This window comes from Pectinophora gossypiella, chromosome 10 (assembly GCF_024362695.1).
Source record: "Pectinophora gossypiella chromosome 10, ilPecGoss1.1, whole genome shotgun sequence".
Taxonomy (NCBI): Eukaryota; Metazoa; Arthropoda; class Insecta; order Lepidoptera; family Gelechiidae; genus Pectinophora; species Pectinophora gossypiella.
Window position 1 is genome coordinate 12,254,677 of NC_065413.1, and position 18,067 is coordinate 12,272,743.

Consider the following 18,067-nt stretch of genomic DNA (forward strand, 5'->3'; position numbering starts at 1 on the left):
TTGAAACGCTTTTATGTTATTTTTTAAATCACCTGTTAAGCTGTGACGAAGGTTGAATGTTTTCTTAGGATATGACACAGTTTCGTATTAGATAAGAGACTGGTATTTATAAATCAGTTGTGCTACCTATATTAATATTCATGTCAAGATGTCTGGTTCTGTTTAACATAAATATAACTTTAGTTACGTAATTTTTTAAAACGTAGAATTGATGATTTGTGACTGGATTCGGTTTAGCTACATCAATAAAACACGAACACGGAGAAACACACAATGCTGTTGCAAGTGAATGGAATGAAACAAACACAAACAGAAATGATTGAAATTGTAAATAAGTGCACGAACATCAATTAAGATCAAGTTGTGAACTACAATAGGATAAACACATCACGAGCTGATACGCTTGCACGTGAGGACGTGTGGGGCGCGGAGCGGAGGGAGGGTAATGAAGCGGCGCGTGTGGCGGAGGATGGAGGGCCGCCAGACACAATAGCCGCCGCCGCCGCCGCCGCCGCGCCCGCGCCTTCTCGGAACCGGTCCCGCGGGCAGCGCTCTGCCGAATTTCGCGTCGACCACCCATCGCCGCTCCCCGCACCACAGGCGATACTTATCGCGCCTGTATTTATGACTAGAAACGCCAGCCCGATACCGTCCTCGGGCGAAGGAATCGCGAGACCACCCGTTGTAGATGCTCTTGTCGACGATGTAAATTATCGCTGTGATTTCTGCTCGCCGATCTACTCGTAAAGTATAGCATTTCCTTGAATCACCATTCGTCACCGGTGAAGATCAATCGCTTTGTACCATTATGTGCATCATATTGTGCATCTACAGCGAAATGTCCTGTTCCTGGGATAAAGGCTTAGCTAAATGTGGGCAATGTGCGAGGGAGAGGGCATCAGGCTGCACCGCTAGCCGGTGCAACGATCCCGCCTACTTAGCGCTATACTCCAGGAATAGGGATGTGATTGGTTATGATGAACTCCTCGATATAGATACAATTAATTACAATAACGTTCATGACAACAGACTGGCAGGCAAACCTCATTCCGCGCAGGTGCTTGCCATCAACATTATTCAGACCTATGTTTCAAGCGTTTATCTCGATTCGCTTGCACCAGCTCTGCTGCTATCAACAAGGGTCAAAAAATAACCCATCAAAATCAACACACAATCCTTTCACATTACGGATCTCGTTTCCTCTCCATCAATAATATGAGTAAGTATTGTTATCGATCGTCAGTCATCACCGTTTGACCTTCATTGTTTTATTTTACGTTACATAATATATTCGCAGACTTGTCTACCGATACGAGAGTTTGATAAATCGTCGCGGGTATTTTGGTTCGTGACGCGGTGGACGTTGGAGCGACAAAATAAAAATGAGTGACATTAGGAGTGATCATAAAGAAGTCTTCTGCTGGTGTCTAGTCGTGGCCACATTATAACGAGATGACGCACCTACAGAAATATAAAAGCTAGCAATAGACGTCTACCTTATTCAATATGTCACTCCAGTTATATTTTCAAATGTTTCTAATGACTATGATCTAATAGATAGAAAAGGCTTGATTTTTTGGCGTACCTGATACTTGCAAGTATCCTTAAAAAGAATCGATAAGATAAAAAATTGTTAAAGAGCGCATCCCTGGTACAGTTCATTGAGTAAACCTGTGTCGGCGGCGGCGGCGCTGCGGGCGTGCACGACCGCGCGAGCCTGTGTGCGCGCGCGCCTGTCTGTGTGCCCCACACTTATTTGTTGTACACTCGTAAGTTTAGAAGCTCGGCGCCGCTCTCCAACATGTTTCGTTAACTTTAACAGTTGTTATTGTATATTTATTGTTGTTATCCATTTCTTTTCCAAGTTTGGGTGGACCAGTTTTGTAATTTTTCAAGTTTTAACAATATTTAGAAATTGTTACTCTGCTCTTGTCCATTTGAAATTCGGTATGGATTTAGTTGCCGCTAACTGACGTTGACATATATATGCAAGCAATTTATTATTATGTAAGTATTTCAATTTCTTGATGATTAGGTAAAAGAAAGCTGGTTCAATGGGTAACCATAGGTTGCTGATAGTCCGGCTCCGAACACTGTACTCAGCGAGGGAAAGTTAAACTTTCTGAATACTGATCGATTAAAAGTAAAAGTCCCGCCTCTGGGCTGTATTTGAATTTTGACAAGTGGCTTCGCCATTTTGCGTAATGTTACGCGGGTTGCCTCAAAAGTGGGTTGAACGTGCAGAATTTTAAACAAAGTTACATAAAATATAAGAAAGTTAGTCGATAATCTTGATTTAGAATTAGCTGTTGAAAATTCAAACGTTACACATTACAATAACGCATTACGTTATTAATATCATAAAGACGTCAATTGACATACTGCAAAGTTTAATTAGTTGTTCAAACAATTTTGAGTTGGATTTGGTAGCGAGGTTTCTCGGAGGTGTTTTAGAGGGATTATACTCGGGCAGGTTTTATTGCTGTCTTGCGATAACGTTGTTGTTAAATGATATTGGAGAACAAAAGCTGCAGTCATTTTCATGTGTACAAGTGTAAAATTGTAAGGTAAATAACCCGACCCACTTCGATATCGGCATCGACAATGATGCTATTATTTTACAGTTTTCTTTGGCCTGGCGCAACGTCGTTATTATATTTCGATATACTTAATTCAACTGGTGTAGTCGGAGCCATCATAATGCTTCCGATAAGTACCTGGTTTCTTGATGATAACTGCAGTGTCAGAGGAGGTAGGAGAGGTCATCGATGGCTGGTCGACGATAACAACAAACGCGTGAAGTTTGCTTAGCTGTGCAAATAGAGTCGGTTTGGTAGCACCACGCGCCGCGCCCTACCAAGAACTTTCTAGTTTACTGTTGTAAGTACTCCAATTATATAGTAATGTCGATGTTTACGTTTCCTTCGGGGATATCGGGGACCGGATGCGAAAAGGTCAAAAATGTTGTGATTGGCGAACTTTAGTAAAGATCTCTTATAGGTTTTGATTAAAATACTTACATAGACTTTGATTCTGGTACAGTAGTTAGACCTACAGTGTAATATTCCATAGATGCTCACAAAAGGGCAATAACACAGCAAGTAGGATTAGACGTGTCGGCATGCTGTGTCAACGGCCCAACATTTTGTTTGTTTACGAACCCCCTACTCTGTGGCTACCATGTGACTGAAATCTTAATGTTCATTAATTGTTATCATAGTATACTTGTATATAGACCTAAAAGTTTTGAATAGTTTCGTTGTAGATTATTGTTACTGCAAAATTTGCTTTCAGTTATTTTATGTAATTATTGGCTTTGTCAGCAATACTTAGTCGGTATAAATACTCTTTTTTAAAGTCACGGTTATGAATTTATACCTAACACAAAAATTTATTTGTATTTTTTTTCTGTATCGTGACGTGTATTTTCCTAAAGAAACATATTGTGTTTATTGACATTTTGTTTTACTTTTCTTATCACATTACTAAGAGCCACGCTCTTGTCGGTGTAGCATTCTCCTTGCTACGTTTTAGGGAAAAATAGGGCATGATTTCCCTCTTGCCTTGCGTCCCGCAGTACTCTGTCTGACGCGAGTGGGATGGCGCCCAGAGTAGTCTATTTCAAAGCCGTACTAGGACTCCTGTCCTCCGCCTCTGAATATTACTAACAGTTACTGCTGCCCTCTGTTAGATTCCAGGTTACAGTCCCCGTGACTTGCCCCTACCATCCTATATTGCCGTACCAATGGCTTCCATCTCCGCCACTGCAACCGTTGAAGTCTTCGCCCGTATCGTTGGGCAAGAGTTCTACGTATTAAATAAATATTTTTTCTTTCTTTCTTTCATAAGAGTTTATCTTTATTTAAACTTTAGATACAACGGGTGCATAATGACGTAGTCGGTTTACTAAACAATTACTAAATGACGTAACGCTTCAGATAATTTACGCATAATCTGCTGTTTATGTTCCACCTAAATCAATATTGTGCGCTTACCAAGCGTTATGGGTGTCTGTTTTCAAACTATTGGTATCATCACTTTTTATTTACCCATAATACATTTACGCAATTCAATTGTTGCTGAAACAACTAAATGATTATACACTATTTAAATGTGATTTGCATAAGCTCTACAAAATTATGATAACGTCTTTGAACTGATGAGTGGTTCCTTCTTTTGTTTTATAAGTATAAACTATAACTTCTTTTTTATGTACTGTTATTAGAAACTCTTTTATCCTCTTTAGTACTCATGGATTCTTACCTCCTTACAAATATAATAATATGTAAATAATATAATATGTAAATTTTAAATTTCCAGATGGAAATTAGAATGTATTTTTTTAATAACACAAATGTCAATGACACCCAATTATCCTTTGATTTCATTGGCACTGGCCACACTTTCGGAATTCCATTTTCAGTGCATGTTATCTCAAATTAAATACAAGTTGAATATCGAATGGGTTGTTTTTAAAAATTGGCACTGTCAGTGGATTTGAAGGCGTGGTGCATCTAATTGGCGTACAGCCAGAACGTGGGAACCGGCCTCAGGCGGCGAGGGTGCGCGCGCGCCTGTGAATGGACACCGAGGAAACCAGCTATGCCAAGGTTTATCAACTGAGCGTGAATGATACGAAAAACATGGCCAACATTGTTGATCTAGGCTCTTGATTGTTTAGAATTGGTCAAACACATGGTTTTATTTGTTTACAAGATGCTAGAGAAATCTGAAATTCTTGACACATTGTAAATTTCAACATAGTGTCTAAGGTTGGGTGGATGTGTTTCAGCACATGTGATGTTTTCCACTTAACGTTATCTTTATAGCCTTGTTTTATTTTTACGTTTCTGTTGTTTGTCAGCACCAATGTCTTCCGCGGTAATAAACGGTATTTAGTTAGACAAGCAAAACATATTGTATCGTGCCAGTTGTATATTTGTGACAATGTAAGCAGTGTTGATGTTTGTGGAGTGTTTAGAGGAAAATTGGCTTTGAATTACACAGTTGTCATGGGTTGGGCACGTGTCCGGCGTCCGGCTGGCTGGAGAAAGCCGCGGCCACACCCGGTATGCAGGTTTTCCTGACCAACATAGTAACGACCGCTAGCTGCAGTGAAAAGCTTGTTTCAAACGCATACATCAGATTCTGAGCTACTAGTACCAGTTTATCTGTTTTATTGCAAATATTCTATGTAGTGAAAGTGCTAGGTAATCGAACTTGCTCTACAATCGTTTGAGATTTTCGTTTGAGGTCAATTGATCATCTAGGACCGTATAGTTGAAATAGTTGTTCAGTTACGTCCAATCTCCGTTGATAAAACTGTCACAACTGTGAATTTGTCTGCAGTTGGTTGACCTCGATGACGAAAGCTTTCAAGGGCCGTGAGTTCTCGAGACACTTATTAGCAAACTCGTATAAGGAAATGAATTAACGGCTGGGACGTGACTCCCGAGAGTATCATTAATGGTATTGACTTCATCAATCTTAAGGTTTTGATTTTCCATGCTTCGCTTGCCGTGCAATCAAGGGATAAAATTGTTTTTTTTTAATCCACGCGTCAGAGTTGCTTAATTATGATTACTTCAGCGTACAGCAATGCAGAGGATATGCAAGATTATGGTGTTGAATATTCGCTAGCCGGGTGTACGTGAGTGGAATGTGTGAGGTGCCACGTCACTCGCTCCAGGCGTCCAGGCGATTCCATTGACGGGTACATACACATAACACGTCCAACAGCCTGTCCCGGTCCCGGTGACTCACCATTCCAATTAAAATGTTACCCGCAGGTCTCGTTCTGAACCGAGGTTCGCGTTCCTGTTGACAAGCAGCTGCTATTGCATTTTCCTGCTATGACATTTGTTGGAGGAGATATTTCATTAATGAATCTTTACTTATTCCTATTGGTGACAATCACAATGATCTTTAAACAGTCGCTGTAGTCTTTCGGGCTATTCTACGTTGGGTAATTCTTATTTTTTTGTAAAATATTGTAACTTATATATCACCTACTAGTCTCTGTCATATTTACATATAAAAATGTTTCCAAATGTGGGACAATGTAGAAAACGGTAACATATATATAAAAAAAAAAACGGTAACAACGCAAAACTATTCGTTGTGAAGGTTTCTGGTCTAGTGATTGTGACCCTTCGTTTAGTCTGCTGAACATCCTTTGTGTATTATTTACGTATTATAAATAGTCATAATCATATTTAACATTTTCCTGTTTTAAATAGGTTAAACACACATGACAAGAATGACGGTTGACCACACCTTAAATTCGGAATAAGTATGTATGCTATGACAAACAGACAGACAAGTTACATTTCTTGTAATTAGATGAGTAGTCGTTATTTAGTTCATTGTGTTGATTTAAATCTTTTGTAATAACGTTCAATCTGTCGGCGTGAGTATTGATGTCAGTATATTTACAAACCGGTGTCACAAAGAGGACTGAATGTCCGTCGTTTTCCGAGAAAATAGCTTTCTCTGCAGTAGCGGCACTGTTCAAAGTTGCCTCGACTCGCCTGGCCAGACCACCACGCAGGTTAACGACATCACTCAATTCATAAACACTATTGTTGCCTGCAGTTACTTTAAACTGTCCATCAAAGAATGCTGAATTAGCTGTGTGGATTGCTGTAAGGACGTTCTCACGGGGCGTGTCATATGAATCCTTAAGTTCTTGGAACATAAGATAAATTATATTTTTCTGTACTTAGATTGTTTTGAAACAAAATATTTTCAATTGTTGACTATACTTCTAAAGTAATAAGGTGAATCATACAAATAATGTACTTGAACTAAACATAGGAAATCAAGAGTTTAAGCATATAAAAGGAAGGAAAACCCGCAAATAAAAATACATCTTGTATTCAGAACATACTCAAGGGTTAACATTATACAAGTGTTTACTTGAAAATATATTTCATTGCACATGCTGCATTGCTTGTTGGTTTTAAGTAAAAGTCATACCTAAAACAACTTTAGACATTACACAATTATACCGTTAGCTAGATCCTGTCTATCAAGGCAGTTGCAAAAGTAATCAATTTTATGTCGCCAGTCGCCGCCAGTTCGTTGACTTTATATTTTATTTAAGAGAACACGTATTGCCTCCTCAAGAGTCATATTATTTGATATTTAAGTCTTTGAATATCTCGTAATCTTGGGTCGTGCATTGTATATTAAACGCATCACGTCATGAAATCTATTCATGTATTAAGCTCTTGGCCTACTTTGAAAATTCTTGACTGTATTATTTATTTATTTTTCTGCGAGAACGTCTTGGCGTTCCCAATGTTTGCAAACGGTTAGGTCTTAATAAGTAGTTGCACATATATAGGTAATATACCGTTATTTGTTAGTGCCCTTTAATCGAGTTTGTTACTAAATGATATCATTTTTGGGAATGTTTCTCTGAAATAAATTATATTACGCGACGTGACACATGGGTAGGTAGGTAAGTACATGTAAACCGTGGAAAATAGAATATGACTAGGTCGACACAAGCAAGTGGAGACATAAAATGATTTTGAAGCTACTTTGTTCTTTTAACTAGCCGAGTTTATAGTAGTCGACTATGAGTGAACCTTTGTGGAAGCCTCGAGAGCTGCCAAAAGTAATTTTCAATTCGTTTTATTATCTAAAACAAGTTTAAAGTCGTTAGGATTTCGTTCCATGACATCAGTTTGCGATTCAACCGGTGACGTGTCGAATATGGTTTCAATGAGAACTAAAAGATATTGAAATAGGGCTGATGCATCCAGAGATGCAAATTTTATAACAATATTCTTTGCCATGAACATTTTAACAATCTTCCTCGTTTAACCGTTGTTGAGTACAATTTATTGGCATTTTACTATATGGGGTAAAATTACCGACAATGTACGAGTACATATTTTAGGATCCGTGGAATTATTCACCGAAAGTCGTGAATTGATAGTATTTAAATCTAATTTTGCTTCACTTCACGACACGTTTTTATTAGTCTAATGAAGTTTGTACTTCAGCCAACCCTGGCAGTGCATAGTGGTGTATGGTATGGCATGCGACCGATGTCGCTTCTACCAGTATGTGGGTCACCGATGACAATAGATTGTCTGTTTATAAATAACCAACCTACACTTTCCAACGAATAACATCTCAAGATTCTTAGGAACTTTATACAGATTTGTCTTTTTCAAATGTTTACTAAAAGCATATTCTATTAGTCTTATTAATATGATACTTTAATCTAAAGGCCGGTGTAGGTCGTAAAAACATATTGTAATCTTTATTATTAGTCTTAACCTTGAAATTTATAATTTGTCTATCGATATAAAATAGTTGTATATTATGTTGAATGTTTCTAATCGCCAGCGACAATTTAACTATTATACTATATTTCTGAGAATATGACAATACGAAAGGGGAAATAACTACTAGAACAATTAAGAACTATTAGATTGTAACTGTCCATTGATTTATTGTATTTGTTTACTATCATCAGTCTGTGTGCTTATAAACGTAATGTTTATTTTTATTTGATTATCTCATTTGGATGATATGTTATTATGAAATTATGTAGATATATACATACTGCTTATAGTTTTTTAGAGGCAGCAGGCATTTTTTATTTTATATTCGGTGTCTTCCTAGTTGTAATACCAAAATGGTGATTTTGATACTCAACTGATATATGCGTGGCTTTAGGGCTTTGACTAATACACAGTGTTTGATTAATATAAACTGTAGACTCAACATCTAGACCGGTTTGAGACTTGCATAATGCATTAATAAGATTGCACGAAAGCTTTCTCTTCTCGGTTATCTTGGATTTAATCAAATCGCGAAAACGTTTCCTTATAATAAATTAATCTTTACTTAATTTTCTTCTTAGTTTTATTATAAAATAATCATTAACAGTCAACATATTTATCTTTGTTCAATGATTCGTTTTATTGTCGTCAGGAAGATATTAAATTGAGCTTCAGAGTTGAACAAGTAGTTTTAATCAAAGCCTTCGACTTTGTGAAACATGGGATACCTCATATAAATATTATTATTTTGCATGTCTGAAGGGAGTCAAGTGTGATGGAGATAGCGATAGTTTACAAATACAAGTAAATACGAGTGAGAGCGAGAGTGAATGAGTCGTCGAACTTCGTGTCGTTAGCGGTCTACCACAGGGCTCGCCACTAGGACCTTTTGTTCTGCTTTTCTTTTTTTACAATTTTACGTCGTTATGAAGTTTTATACTTGACATTTACTACTGCATTGTTTAATTAAATCCTGGAAACGATAAATACTTAAAGTCGGTGCGCAAGATATTGAAAGTATCGGCGTTCAAAAGGAACGACATAATAAAGTTAGTAGGTACCTACCACCTACGTTATACGTTTATTTTTCTTAACATGTAATAACTCCGTTGAATAATTATTATACACGAGTATCGTATTTTTTTTAGCATTTTATATTTTACAATTCGACAACAGATTTGCTGGTTTTAAAATCACTGATATGACTATGACGTACTTTGATTTTGATACAAAAAAAAAAAAAAATACATAAAGTACCTACTAATTTTCCACTTTCAACAATTTATATAGGCGAGAGTGATCAAGATGTGGTAGATGACCATTAGCATGACAATCATGATGGAGATCCCGTACTCTCGGCCATTGTCTCGGTAACGGTGTGGGTGTCGCGTGATGGTCGAGATTCGCCATATTACTTACCGTTGTCGGTACAAATAGCGGTCAAGTTAATAAATACATTGATAGAGATTATCACTATGTTGTCTATCTGCAAAAGAAGTAGCTGATCATGATGATGAAGGCGCAGTAGAAATATTGAGTTTGTTCGTCGTAAGTATAATGATTTTTTCGAGCAGGGGCTTGTTATGTTATAAATTAGTACTTTTCATATTTTTTCAAGGTCTATTACTGTCTTGATCAGTGATGTGCCGTTTCCGAGAACGTTTGCACTTTGGGAACGTCCCCGGCATTAAAAAGACGCAAAAGTTATGTAAAAAGAGCTTTATCACCTAACCTTTATGCAAATAGATGAGAGTACAAGAAAGAACAATTTGAAAAAGAAAAACAGCCAGTATCCTTACTATTAAAGAGTTTTTATAACGCGAACATTCTCGGGAACGGTACATCACTGGTCCCGATCGTTGCTTTTGCTATTGCTTGTACAATAAACCGGCTGCGTTTAAAGGACGTCATTATATTTTAATGAGTTTTGTTCGCACTAAACCGTTTATGTTCCGAGTTCGGAGGTCAAAACTCATCTTGAATTTGCTGTATTACTGATTCCGATGTAGTTTTGGCACAGGCAATTAGAATTTTATGATCTGCTAAAAGCCATTTGAAATCTCGATTACATGTCGAGTAATAAAAACCAAAAAGATTTATGGATTTTAAAAGAGGTCACTGTATGAGGTGAAAGCATTTTGCATTTGAAGTTTCAATCAATTAAGAAAATAATATAGTAAGTAATGCAATATTGGACAGGAAATGTATTTAAAGCGTTGTATATAATATATATTTTTAATATGTTATGGTATCCCGTAATAAAAAGGAAAGTTAAAACGGACATCGATCCGTCCCTAAATTGGATGAATAAGAAAATTATTCTACGCTAAAAATCTATCGCTCTGTTTCATTATAGGTTACTTCAAATGGCAATGTGCGTAAAAGAGAAAACAATAAGTAAGTACCTAGTGTAGATGAGATAGAAAATAATAATACTTACTTAACATTATTTGCGCGTGTTAATCGCGCTATTGTTAAGTCCCGTTTTACTGCAATCTTTGTCTATCTCTGTGCATTATCTTGTTTGCCTTATTTTATGAGGCTTATCTGAAAACTGTTTATTATAAACTCAGATTTAATCCGGCGTAGGTACGCGTTTTTACAGTTTATTTATCAATACTTCCTTCGCAAACGTGCATCACTTTTTGACCGGATGCTTTTGTTTTAGTTTCGTTTTGCGTCTTTTTTTAAATATAGCATCGTTGCTGGTGTTAAATAAAGATTAAGTGTTGGACCACGTGCTTCCATGATTAGCAACTAATGATAGATTAGTGAGGCAATTGAAATCATTCAAGAGATAAAGCTCTGTCATTATAACGGCATTTTTGATTCACCTTTGTATACGAGTGCCTAATATAATGTTTCCCGCAAGCCATTAGGATTAAGACTAGATGATTCACTGATGAGCTTTGAATAGCTTTGCAAAACTTGGAAACAATGTTTTGGCTTTGATTTCAAAATATTTACTCACCATTAACTTGACGTACCTAACCTTTATTTAGTAAGAAATCGTTCTGTGAAAACAGAACACATGTTGCAGCCACGCAATAGAAAAGTTGGCAAGGAATCAAAGAACTCACGAGGATAACGTTTGCTAATTAATGTTCCATATCTAACTGTTCTAACATGGATTAAAAACGCTTGATCAAAGCAAATCTGAAATAGATCTAATTTAGCGTAAAACAGGCGTATAATATAACTGAAACGAACATCTTTGCAGTTCAGCAAAACGTAGAATAAATCAACAACTTCTTACGAATAAAGATGATAAAATCCCCGAAAAACAATTGCTTAGTTCTTTTGACTTTTGTGTTGAATGTTAGTGTTAATGAACCAGAAGTTGTAAAGTGAAATAGTTGTCAAGGCAGTGATTGCCAAATGTCGATGTAACATGGGATCGCAATGCGTCTGGCTTCCGGCGCTCGAAGGCTAGCAGTCAAAGACCGTATACCTACCGGTACTGAGCTTACATCGCCTAATTAACATACATAAATATCTTGCGGTTTCATTGTGTCGTTGTAGGAAGATCTGATAATGACATACATTACCTACCTATCCATTCTAGGTACTTAATTGCCTATTGCCGGTATTGCTTTGTTCGAATCGAATGTCAAATGTTTTTAAATTTTCTTTTTAGTAAATATTTGGTAGGTACATAGTTATCTTTTTGGATGATCTTTGCCGTATAGTCTAGTTTTTGATAGCTACATATATTTTAAGCTTTAAATTATAGTGTTATGTATTCCGTGGCTTTGGTAAGATTATGTACTTATTTGTTTATTAAATAAGCTATCCCCCTTACGCAACCCCTTTGGGTTGTAGAGTGCGTGAGAGGGATCAATAAAAATTGACTATACTATATGGTCACATATTTGTACAAAAATGTTTAATTATCCACTTATTGTCAGGAGTCTTATTTTAATAGAATAAGGTAGGCGTCAAATACCCATTTGCATTGAATTTATTAATTATACCTACATAAATAACCCGTTAAATAAGCAATAAAGATTAAATAGCATTGATAATTTGATATAGATAATGATGATAGACATCTAATATAACAATCGGACTTTATTGTGCTGTCATCGGAATTGAGACGTAAACTAGCGAATGGGGAAAATTACAATTGTAATACATTATAATTAATATAGAATTACAACTGTAATCGTCCTCTTAATGTTCTGGGAGATTGTAAGTGGTATTGTGAACTATTTATTTAATTAACAGACGTAGACGGCCGTGGGAAACTTTCTTAAGTCGATGTGGTCCGATACAAGTGGTTGTTATTGATTTAGATGGAACACAAACGAATAACGCCATAAACTATTATACTTTAGTGCGTAATACAAATTCTTAAGAATACATCAACTACACGCCCTATCTATGGAGTAATGAAAATGGGAAAAATAAGTAATATGGTTCTTGACAACGGGATTACTCCACCGACAAGAGCGCAGCTCTTAAATAGAGAGAGAGATATCAACTATTTTAGTCGATCGTTCAATTTATAAATCTTAACTACTTATACTTACCATAACTTTCGGATGAAGAAAATCATTGTTAGAAATGATTTATATGCTGAAGTTTGTTTTTTATGTTAACTATAGTTGTTCTCCATTTTTGTCCAGAGCAGAGACTTAGATAGTATCTACTAACCTGTTGTTAATACAAACGTAATGATCATCATTCTTACGATACAGGCTTTGCCTAGTGTAAGAATCATGATATTGTGTAAGAAAGTTGTAAACTTACATAAAAAAATTGTAATATACCTTTTTTCCTGAATAATATAATTTTATTTATTACTTATTATTATTTTGTACGAGTTTTATGATTTATTTTATTTATTTATGGAAAACATACCTACAGCTCATAAGTATGTAGTATTTGTGACTCTCAGACAGAGCATTATACTCTATTACATATACTGTATTGCACACACATCGGTAAAACAGCTGGCGTTAGTGACGCAGGGCCCATACTAGGTGGTGCTCGGATCTAATAAAGCGAACGGAATAAATTTAAATACATTTTGCTTATGATTTGTTTACTCCCACACTACGCTGCATGTGGGTGGTGGGGTTTTTATACATACATGAATTCACGCCCGTAATCCGTAATGGGGTGGAAAGAGCCAAGAGCTCCTTACCGCCTTACGGTCCTTTAACACTAAAGTAAGACCCAGTGGGGGTGTGGTAGGCGCCCAATATAACATACATAACATAAACAGCCTATACACGTCCCACTGCAGGGCACAGGCCTCCCCTCAATCAACCGGAGGGGGCGCGTTACAGGGACTGTAACCTGAAACCTGACAGGGCAGCAGTGACTGTCAGTATTATTCAAAGGCGGACGACAGGAGTCCTAGTACGGCTTTGAAATAGACTACTCCATTGCTCCACTGCGGGTTAGTGGAGGTGTTTGGGCTAGTAGCCCGGGACCAACGGCTTAGCGTGCCTTCCGAAGCACGGGATCACCTTACTTTTCGGACAATCAGTCCAATATAAAGCCAAAGTCAAAATATATTATAAAATAAGTGTAGGTAATTATACGATCTTAAATTATTAACAAAATCCGCTGTAGTCTACCCCTCTAGATGTGTTTAATAATCAGAGAAACACAAATAATAATTAGAAGTAAGTATATTAAAATCTTTGATGCCACAACTGCAATAACAATATGTAATGTCACAGATTAATAAAATAATCATCATCACTAATTTAAGAGCCACGCTCTTGTCGGTGAAGCATTCTCCATGCTACTTTGTAGGGAAAAATAGTGCAGTGGTTTCCCTCTTGCCTTCTGCCCCGCAGTACTCTATCTGACGCGAGTGGGATGGCGCCCAGAGAAGTCTATTTCAAAGCCGTACTAGGACTGAATAGTACTGACAGTTACTGTTGCCCTCTGTCAGGTTTCAGGTTACAGTCCCTGTAACGCGCCCCTTTCTTCCTTTTTAATAAAATAATTATTACATAATAATCATACACTATAAAGTCACAAACACTAGTTACCGGTCCATACGTAGTTTCATTCTTCATTCTATGATAGCGATTATAAATTTATGTTTCCCTTGTCCACAGTTATCAGAGGAGGTGGCGAGGAAGCAGAGCGAGTATCAGAAGTGCCTGGAGTCGTACAAGCAGATGAGGACCAAGTTCGAGGAGAACTACCTTAAATGTAAGTGTAAGTTGGCACCTCATTCCTACTGCTTTATGCTTGCCTGGTACCAGTAGAGCAGTAGCGGTAGACGTTGTTGTTGTTAAGTGCTTCTTGTGGGGTAGGCAGAGTTGTCTATACAGGGTGTTAGTGACATCTTAATGAATACTCAGGGGGATGATTCAGACCATGATACTGGGTTAATATCAAGTGGAACTTTCCGTCGCAAAATTCATGTATTTTTTTAGTTTTTAAAATTATTTTCAATTCTATACTTTTGCGATGAAAAATTCCACGTGATATTAACTCCTCTCATCCCTCTCAGTATTCGTTACGATGTCACTTACACCCCGTACAAGTACATACGGTAGCCATACAAGTAGGTATGGGTGTTAGTGACACCGTAACGAATACTAAGGGGGATGATTCAGACCATGATTCTGAGTTGATATCAAGTGGAATTTCCTGTCAAAAAAATCATGAAAATGTTTGTGTAAAAACACAAAAATAAAAAAATAAAATATTTTATTTTCCGATCCATACTTTTGCGACGGAACATTCCACTTGATATCAACTCAGAATCATCCCTCAAAGTTTTCGTTACGAAGTCACTGACACCCTGTATAGATAAGTGATAAGAAATAGGTAAGGAATGACATGCATGTACCTGTTGCATGATCCGGCCAAGTAGTCAATGGCATTTGAGACAAACCTGCCAATAAGTCACTCCAAAAAAGCATGTACGAACACCGGGCGAGACCCGCTTAATAATATTAGTTTTATATTCAAAAAGTTATCGTTATCTCTGCTCTGTCTGTTCCGGAGTTATGATGTTTAAATATTTGGTAAACTTATCGGTGACGCATGAACTCATTTTTTCATGATACTTACCTCAAAGACGGAGGTCCGTGTTGCTCTATGTGATACCTTTACAAGCATAGAGCAACGCTCACTTGACACAACACCCTTTGTATACCAGTGATAAGAATATTATGGGATTGACATTTCACCTTATGTGGACCTCGGAGGCCCGTGTTGCTCTACGCAATCCAATCCTATGCGTATATACTTTTATCACATTCAAGAAAACTGTCACTATCGTTTTGGTAATCGATTGCAACTTGGCTTAATGTCCCTATAATCTTAACTGCGACTGTACTCGCGCCTTCTAAGGACACAATCTCGACAGGCCACGTCCCGATTCCAAGTGTCATGATATTATAAATTAACGGTCAACAACCCATGGTTTCGGTTGTCTGTGTACCTGAAGGTCACCATCGCCACTACCTATTATTGGTCTTGATAGAAAGCTCGGTGAGGTGTGGGTACTTAGCCCTTCTTAGGATTAGGATGTCGTGAGCTTATGTTATGTTAGGTCCCTGAAAGTGTTAGAGATGACTTTGAAGGCAATACTCAGGTTTCAACACCTGTAATTCCAGGTCCAACAGGCCGCGGCGGGCGCAAGTTGGACGAGACGCGTGATAAGTATGGCAAGGCGTGTCGGAGGCTGCACCGGGCGCACAATGAGTACGTGCTCCTCCTGGCGGAGGCCACGGAGTGCGAGAGGGCGCTGCGGACAGCGGCGCTGCCCGCTTTGTTCGACCAGCAGAGGCGGCAGGGCGAAGCTACGCACACCTCTTGGTAAGTTACGGTGACAATTTTTGACCATTATTTTTAATCGGGGAACTGTTTTATAATAACAAAATTTATAATTTGTTTCATAATAATAGAAATTGTTAACGAACAATTTATATTCTATTTATAATAATAAAAAGACGCCACACACAAAAACAAAACAGCACAAAGGCAAAGAGGTTGCTCTTCAAAATGATCCTAAGGTGTTGGTTGACTAGACATCCTGATATAAGTTTTATTGGTAGGTAGGTAGGGTTCTTATTATAGAGAGTTCTTCTTATAACCAGTAGGACCGAAATATGCACAAAACTTTCAACGTTATTCATTGTTTCTTTGGTATCGCGCAACCACATCTATGTGTTACAACTGTACCTGTCCAGCCAGAATCATGGTCTGAAACATCCCTTAAAGTTTTTATTACAATGTCACTAACACCCTGTATATAAACAAATGTAGTCTCTAGTCTAGAAAGCTAAATAAATCGTTATACAACCGCTTATCGCAGGCTAAAGAGGTCACGTCACGGCGCGTAGGAACATTTACCTTATTACCTTTACTTGAGCCTTATTTGGCACGGTTACAATTACCTATCGCTTTACGGAAATTAAATCTGTGTTACCTAAGCACTAAAAATAGAAACTCATTTTCCGTTCGAAGTAACTTGACGCTTTGTGAAAAATACGTAAGTAGTAAAATCGATTATTTGGAAGTACAAGTAAAAGCCTCAAGGACAATAGATTCTATCTACAAAATCGGTGGAAGTTTTGTTTTCTATCGTTGACTATAGGTACAGAAAAGTTATATACAGATCGAAGAATTTCGTATGGACAGGAGGAGGACCCGGTGGTGTAATGGTTAAGACACTCCTCCCAGGTTGACAAGGGCTGCGGGTTCAAGTCCCGTGCCAGTCAGATTTTTTCGATTATTCCTTAAGCACGTGAGTGCTATAAAAACAAAAATCCATAGTTATATTTTAATACCGACCTATTAAATCCCCTATACACATTGCGGTAAAGAAATTATGACTCAGATCACTTACGAAACAGTTTCTGACATGATATTATAAGAGCCTAAATAACCCTCCTCTTGCTTCGCAGTCAGGTAATTAACAACTTCTCTACAGACAGTATGGGACAACTATTTTAAATGCACGCGCACAGGTTCTGAGAATCCCGTGTGTGACTCATTCGAATAATTTCGGACAAAATTTACAGTTTTTCGTATATTGAATAAAGGTACTTATACATAAACATAAACAGCGTATATACGTCCCACTGCTGGGCACAGGCCTTCCCTCAATCAACCGAAGGGGGTACGGAGCATACTCCAGCACGCTGCTTCACTGCGGGTTGGTGGTAATAAAGGTATATTTCCATTAAAATTTATCCTATTTTGGTGTTTATTGTTAACAGGAAGGGGATTCTACTAGAAGTGGTGCAGCGATGTGACTACAGTACGGATAAGTTTAAGGACATACAGACCAAAATGGAGTCGGCAGTGCAGAATTTGAAACCACAAGAAGAATACAAAGAGTTTATAGAGAAGTACAAGTAAGTATAATGTAGACAACATTTGAAGTATAATTTACAATCGCTTATCGAAATGGGCCCTTAACATAAGAATAAACATAGACTCTCTTTCAGAATTTAAGAGAAATTATTCTATAAGAAACCGTAGCTGAATGTTTAGATCTAAAACTAACGAAAAATATTATCTTTTTTCTATTTAACTTATTTATGAATTTTAATAAAAAACAATAAAAATAATTAATTTTAATAAATTAATAATTAATTAATTAATATATATTTTTATTATTATTTTTGTCGTTTACGACATTTTATCACGTTTTTCTATGACGTCACAGTGCGTGCTTTTTCATACAAATTCCGTAGTAATTTTGTATTTTGACGTTTAGTAAAAAGTAATTGATTTGACTAGTTGGAAACTAGCCTATTAACCAAGGGATTTACCCA

General features: G+C 37.2%; 1 protein-coding gene across 4 annotated transcripts in view; it reads left to right on the plus strand.

The window, feature by feature from the left end:
- LOC126370040 (tyrosine-protein kinase Fer) overlaps positions 1-18,067 on the plus strand; it is a 52,946-nt gene that overhangs the window by 24,360 nt on the left and 10,519 nt on the right. For 3 of the 4 annotated variants that reach the window (XM_050014674.1, XM_050014677.1, XM_050014678.1), the window contains 3 exons: positions 14,384-14,486; positions 15,899-16,100; positions 17,507-17,644. In XM_050014674.1, the coding sequence (XP_049870631.1) occupies positions 14,384-14,486; positions 15,899-16,100; positions 17,507-17,644 (443 nt within the window). The remainder of the gene's footprint in view (positions 1-14,383; positions 14,487-15,898; positions 16,101-17,506; positions 17,645-18,067) is intronic. The other variant, XM_050014676.1, reaches the window with a different exon arrangement.